General features: G+C 33.3%; 1 protein-coding gene across 1 annotated transcript; it reads left to right on the forward strand.

Annotated features, from left to right (window-relative positions):
* The first annotated feature begins 4,268 nt into the window (after positions 1-4,268).
* Positions 4,269-5,634, forward strand: LOC110617862. Its single transcript, XM_021760867.1, has 5 exons — positions 4,269-4,568; positions 4,675-4,794; positions 4,868-5,161; positions 5,271-5,375; positions 5,458-5,634. The coding sequence occupies exons 1-5, from the start codon at positions 4,269-4,271 to the stop codon at positions 5,632-5,634; spliced, it is 996 nt and encodes a 331-aa protein (XP_021616559.1).
* The last annotated feature ends 1,494 nt before the right edge of the window (positions 5,635-7,128 follow it).

Here is a 7,128-nt window from a genome sequence, read left to right on the forward strand (position 1 = left end):
ATACTTCCTTGGAATTCAAGGGCACTGGTCGAAAGATACTTTACTGCTCACACAAACCAAGTATATTTTAGACTTGCTAAAATGTATCAACATGCATGCAACTAAATCGATTTCAACCCCAATTGTTTTACCGAAATCTAGTATCAGTAAATTCAGTAAATTTGCTGATGTTACATTATATTGTAGCACTATTGGTAGTTTTTAGTACCTCTCCTTTATAAGACCTAAAATTTCTCACTACAAAAATTTATCGGAATAGTAACGGAAAATTTCTATTACTGATTAGTAACGGATTAATAACGGATATCATGTAAAGAACAACAATAGTAACAGATTAAATAATCCGTTATTAATCCATTACTAAATTCTGTAACGGATACATATCCGTTACAGAATTGGTTCAGTGGGCCCAAAATTAGTAACGGATGAACAAATCTGTTACTAAATTATTTTATATTCAGTTATTTAGTAACGGATAAACTATCCGTTACAAAAGTTAAATTTAGTAATGGATGTGTCCGTTACTAAAATTGAAATCCCTAATATATGAAATCCTGTATTTTCCCTTTCTCAATCCACAAATTGACTTCTCCTTTCCCGGCATTTGAACAAAATTTTCCAAAACCTCTCTTCCCGCTGTCAACACCGTTGCTGCGTCCGCTGGTGGTGGTTGCTTCTTCTATTTCCGCCACCGCTCCTTCTGGTCGTCGTCGTTGCTTCCGTCAATCCAGTCCGTCTGCCGTTCGATGCTGCTCCTCGTCCTCAGTCATGCCGCTGTTGCGTCCGTTGGTAGTGGTTGGTTCTTCTCTTTCCTCCGCTGCTCCCTTTGGTCATCGTTGCTGCATCATCTAATTCTCATCTGCGCATCCGCTGGTCCAGTCCTTCTGCTGTCCGGTGCTGCTCCTCGTCCTCAATCACGCCTCTGCTGATTTTCGCCTCTATACTCAACGTCCTCAGTCACTGCAGGTTTGAATTAATTTTGAGATTGTGATTTCAAATGCTCTCTTTTTTGTGTAAATTATTGAAATGGGTTGTTGAATTTTATTGATATGTTAATGTGAGATTATTGAAATGAGTTGTTGAATTTTTTTGTGTGATTATAATGTGTTGTTTTCTTGCTGTTTGTTGTTTTCATTGTTCCTTGTTGTGCATTCTTGTTGTGAATTTTTCATCAAGTGAATTTATTTGCACTCTTTATGTTTAATGCTTTGGATGGTTGGTTGGTCTTTGTTGTGGTTATTTTTCGTGATTCCAGTAGCTTTTGAAGAAAATCCATAAAACTGATAATTGGTGGAAATATTAAGGTCTTCTGAAATTAAATATAGAAGAATGATATTTTGAGCAATATGTCTTTCATTAAAAATTCTAAAAGCTAAATTAAAATTTAAAAAATTCAACACAATGATAAGTTACTCCATAATTAAATTAAATTTTTAATGATTATTCCAAATATTGAAAAAAAAAAACTCGGTTTCCAATTCATTAAATATTTTAAACTTTTCTTTTCTTGGTGAGATGTTGAAATAATTGTCATGTTTAAAGGATTTCTTGGAATCTTGTATAAAGTATCTCTTGGAATCTTTTTAGAATGAGTGCTTAAACCATTCTAATAAAAAAAAAATGAAATTTTAATTTTTCTTTGAGTGAAATGTATTAAGGTTCCGTAAACAAATATTTTCTCAAAAACTAACTTATTTTCTATTTTTTAATTTTAATTTAAAAATAAAATATATTAATAAATTTATATATAGATGTGTTAATAAAATTGTCAAAGGTACAGAAAATGACCCTGTTTAAAAAGAAGTCATTTTCCTTAAAATACTTAATTTTTTCTTTGACCAGAAAAATATTTTCTATTAACTAATTTTTTTGAATGTTCCGAATCTTATGAAATGTGAAAAATATTTTCTTGGAAGATGTTTTATGTGAAACAAATGGACGCTAAGTGTTCAATTCATATTCTGTGACACAACGTTGTATGAACATTTGAAGACCGATGGTGACTGTAAAGACTTAACTTGACTAATTTGGGTAAGTTTGATGTCGGTCCTTGTCTCGACTGAATGTTTATTTTGGAGGTGCTGATAACAAGGTTTATGGTCACCTCTTCCTTAAATTTAAAAATATTTCATGGTAGTTACATTTTATTTTCACTTGATTATTTAGATGAAGTGTAGTCAAATGAACTCAAAGTATTTCGGACTTGGTAGATTTTCGTGGTTTTGGAGTGACAAAAGTTTAATCAAATGAACACAAGGTATATTGGACTTTGTAGATTTTCCTAGTCTGGTTGAGTTGAAGGGAGCTTCTCTTTGTCTTCGTCAACTTTCAAATTGATAGTCATTTTCTTTGGTTGGATGAATTAATTGATATAGTCATCTTTCAATAACTTAGATTGTGATTGAAATTCAATATGCAAAAATGATAGAAACAGAAAGTGCAAATGAGTGGTTGGAAGGTACTTGTACTTGTGGAAGGATAAGGGTGATGGCAAATCTGATTTTTTACTGAAGACGCTTGATAATTAATATATTATTACAAACTTTATCTATATGTGTCATAAGCTTGATTTGATGTGATGAACGATATAATTTTCATGTTGCATGTAGTATGGGATTAAAGGAGACATAAATTATCCGCCCATGACACAAAAATAAACCATATACAGCAGAACCACCACAGATCTCCCAATTAGATCAATAATTCTTAGTGAGAGTGATATGTTGCGGTTGCATGGTGAAATTCCTTTGATCATATGTAAGCTTGAGCGTGTTTTCCCTCCAAGCTTCTTTGATTGTATGGAACACCTTCCCGTCCATCTAGCATATGAAGCATGGCTAGCAGGTCCAGTGCAATATCAGTGGATGTATCCTTTTGAATGGTAAGTTCTTTTAATTTCACTTTAATTAAGTTATTTAATAATGTTTACTAATGTTGGTCATATATTTTATAAATGTCGCAAGCTTAAGAATAATGTCAAAAATAAAGCTAGAGTCGAGGGATCAATATGTAATGCGTACCTAGTAGAAGAAGCAACTTCATTTTGTGCGCATTACTTTGAGCCATATGTCCAAACTAGACATCGAAAAGTGCCAAGAAATGTTAACATTTCATAAAGTAATGAAAATTATGAAAATTATGAAGGTAATCTATAAATTTTCATGCAGTCCGGTCGACCAATAGGAAAAGGGACAACCAGATACCTTATGGAGGATGAGTAAAAAGCAGCACAAATGTATATATTATTAAATTGTCCAGAAGTGAAATCCTACATTGAGTAAGTTATCGTAAATAAGTAATTTATATATTATTTTTTAAATTACTTTATCTAATTAAGTTGAGGTTTTTTCAGCATTTACATTGATCAACTGCACTCAAAAGATCCGTTAATCAATGATTATCAGATTGACATCAAATTGGAGAGTGAATTTGCTATATGGTTCAACAACTTTGCTCATGATTCCTACAGTAATATATCCAACAAGTTTATCATATCGCTTGCAAAGGGTCCATTACGAAGTGTGACATCATACAATGGATATATGGTGAATGGATATAAGTTCAATCAAAGTCATACTGTGCAAGTAGAGCAACTATGAACAGTGGGGTGTGTATTAAGGGGTCAAATTACAGCAGTGAAGAGAGCAATTACTATGGACAATTGCTTGAAGTTATAAGTTTGGAGTATCCAGGTCTTTCAATCAAGCGAGTTGTACTTTTTAAATGCAATTGGTTTGACCCCACTCCAAATGTAGGCACAAAGGTCCATAGTAAATATAAACTTATCGATGTAAATCATAAACGATCATTTAATAGATACGAGCCTTTTGTGCTGGGAGTACAAGCAATACAAGTGATATACACACCATATCCTAGCCTAAAGCGAGATAAAATTGAATGGTGGGCTACTGTAAAAGTTAAAGCACGTTCTGTAATTCAACTTCCAACACAAGAAAATACACAACCTGCTGAAGAACCATTTCAACAAGATGAAATGGAACACACTGTCATTATTAGAGAAATTGATGATTCAATACAACAATTAAAAGATCCAACTGGTGATGTTATTGAAATTGATGATGGTGAAGAAAATGATGAAGATGAAACTATAATAGCAGCAGAAACAGATGATGATGATGATGATGATAATAATGATGACTTAGATGTCGATAGTGAATATAAGATATAACATAATTGATACCGATTTTTACTCTCAGTTATTAAATATGTTAACTATATGTGATTTGTTTAATGTAAATTTGTACAGGATGAGAGGACGAGGACGTGAATCTTCGTCATGGGGTCGAGGAGACCGTGGCAGGGGTAGTGTCCACACAAGTGAATCAGAAAATGTCAATCAAGATTTGGTACAAGACACTGCTTTGATTCCTAGACCACCCCAGAGTGAGAGATCCACACAGGGTGCTGCATCATCCACTCCTGCTTCAGTGCACACATCTGCTACTGCCTCAGCTCCCATAGGTTTGCCACCTATTGCATCTATTCCTACATCTGCATCTACTTCTGGTAGTTGTGGATCTACAGGACACATACCATATATTTCCTTGGTAAACTTAGTGTGAGTAAAATTTATAAGTATTTGTAACTATGCACATCATTTTTATGCTTATTTCAAAATAATTATTTTGTCAATTATTCCTTTACAACATGCAGCCTTCTGATCCGATTGCTAGGCAGATTACCTTGATCTTCAAGGAAAAGTTAGTAGCAGATGGCTTTTGTTGGAAAAATGTACCAGAAGAGGTTAAAGAATTCTATTGGCAAGAATTTAAGGTAATACAAATTTTACAGTACATGTGATTATTTTTACTGTGCATTATTTGTCACTAAATGTGAGTAATTACAGAAACACTTCTTATGGGAAGAGGCAATAGAGCAGCTTATGAAGATAGCTTGGAGGAAGAAAGCTGCCGAGCAGTATCGTAGCCTTATGTGTAGCGTAAGGAATGGGAAGGAGAAGAGGCTATCACTAACAGAAGGAGTAATGGATGCATGGCAATCCGCTTGGGGAGCAACTGAGTATAAAGAGAAATGCAAAAAATTCTCAAATAACAGAAAGAGTGAAACAGGTGGGCAAGGCGCTGGCCCATCAAGACATTATGGAGGATCCATATCTCAGTATAGGCATCAACAACAGATGGTATGTACTATTCATTTTCACTTAAATTTTTTCAAATACTTTAAATTTTATCCAATTTGTTGTAAATTTATATTGAAGCATGTTATTACTATGTATATTTTACTTGCAGCGCGAAAGACTAGGCAGAGATCCTCTACCTCATGAGTTATTTGAGGTTATTCATAAGAAGAAGGGTACCTTAGAGTTTGTTGATGCACGCTCAAAGGCCATTCATGTGAGAAATTAAATAAATTTATAGTAAATTATTTGATTTGTAGTTTATACTGTTATATCACATGGTATTTTTTTTGAAAGAGCAAGCATCACAGACAGATAATGACAGTAGTCAGGCATCCCGCATTGATGAGGCTCAGTTATACTTTGAGGCAGTAGGTGGAGAGAAAAAAAGAAGGGTGTACGGTCTTGGATCACAGGCTTCAGTTTTCTTCCCAAACAAGACTTCTGCTAGTACATCCTTCACATCAGCTCAGTAAAATCAGGATCTTCAAGATGAAATGGCTGATCTTAGACGCAAGCTACAGGAGCATGAGGATAATGAACAAGTATTGCGTGAGCAAAATGTGCGGATTACCTCTGAGCTCTCACAGGTGAAGGATTTACTTATGCAGCTTGTGAATCAAAGGCAAGGCAGCCAGCCTTCAGCTCCCGGTGAGGGAACTTCTGCACAGCCTCCTGATCAAGCAGATGAAGCTAATGATGAGGACGAGGACGAGGACGAGAATACTACACATTTATAGTTTTTTTTTCATTACACATATATACTAGGATAATAAATAATTTGTTAATTTTTTTAGTTTAAAATTGCTCAACTTGATGCTTGGATATATGTTTGATTTGATTTACATAATATATGATATTGGATTTGAGTTCATTCATGATATGTATGATATTTAGTTTTTATATTTTGTTATTGAGATGAGTTGTAATAGGTGAGTGTATTTACAGGTTAAATTGTCTGATTAGATTATATAATTTGTAATATTTTATTGTAATTTTATAAATAGTAACGGATTAAGTTGTTACTGATCTATTAAAAATAGTAACGGATTAGTAACGGAAAAATCTGTTATTACATTTTCAAAATTAGTAACGGATTTCTGTAACAGAACAATCCGTTACTAAAAAAATTCGTTACTAAAACCAACTAAAAGGAAACTAAATTTAATAACGGATTTTCCGTTACAAATCCGTTACTAATTTAATAACGGATTAGAAAACCCGTTACTAATGCATTAACAACGAGGTTCACTGTAACGGAAAATTTCCGTTACAAATCCGTTACAAAATAGTTTTAGAAACAGATTTTTAATAATTAGTAACGAAAATTTCCGTTACTAATCCGATAAATTTTTGTAGTGTCTTATTAGGTCAACAAGTTAACACAATATATAAAAGAACTAACTGAAGACCTCTGTCCAGAGGTAAAGCAAATTCTTTGTTACGTGCAAGGGACTTTTACTTATGGACTGCTGCTCAAACCGGCTCGCCCATCCAACATCTCGGCTTATAGTGATGCAGATTGTGCTGGAAGTTTGAAGGATTGAAAAGCCACCATTGGTTTTGGAATTTATCTTGGTTATAATCTTGTTTCTTAGAATTTGAAAAAGCAAGATACAGTTTCTCGATCCTCCACAGAAGCATAATATCACCCTGTAGCAAATACAATGTCTGAGATATTTTATCTTCTTAATTTATTGTGTGAGTTAGGTGTGAAAGTTACAACAAATGAAATTCAAGTTCACTATATATCCACGAAAGATCATATTGTAGATATTCTTACTAAATCATTAACACAGATACGATTTCAAGATCTCAGAAATAAGTTGACTATCTCTTCTTATAGATAATTCAACTTAAGGGGGAATGATAAAATAAATATTATACTTTAAATATAGTTAATTTATTGTAAATAAAACTCTATACAGTTAGAAGACTTATCATCTGTAAAAATTATATATAACCTATAT

This window comes from Manihot esculenta, chromosome 6, assembly GCF_001659605.2.
Source record: "Manihot esculenta cultivar AM560-2 chromosome 6, M.esculenta_v8, whole genome shotgun sequence".
In the NCBI taxonomy this organism is placed as follows: domain Eukaryota; kingdom Viridiplantae; phylum Streptophyta; class Magnoliopsida; order Malpighiales; family Euphorbiaceae; genus Manihot; species Manihot esculenta.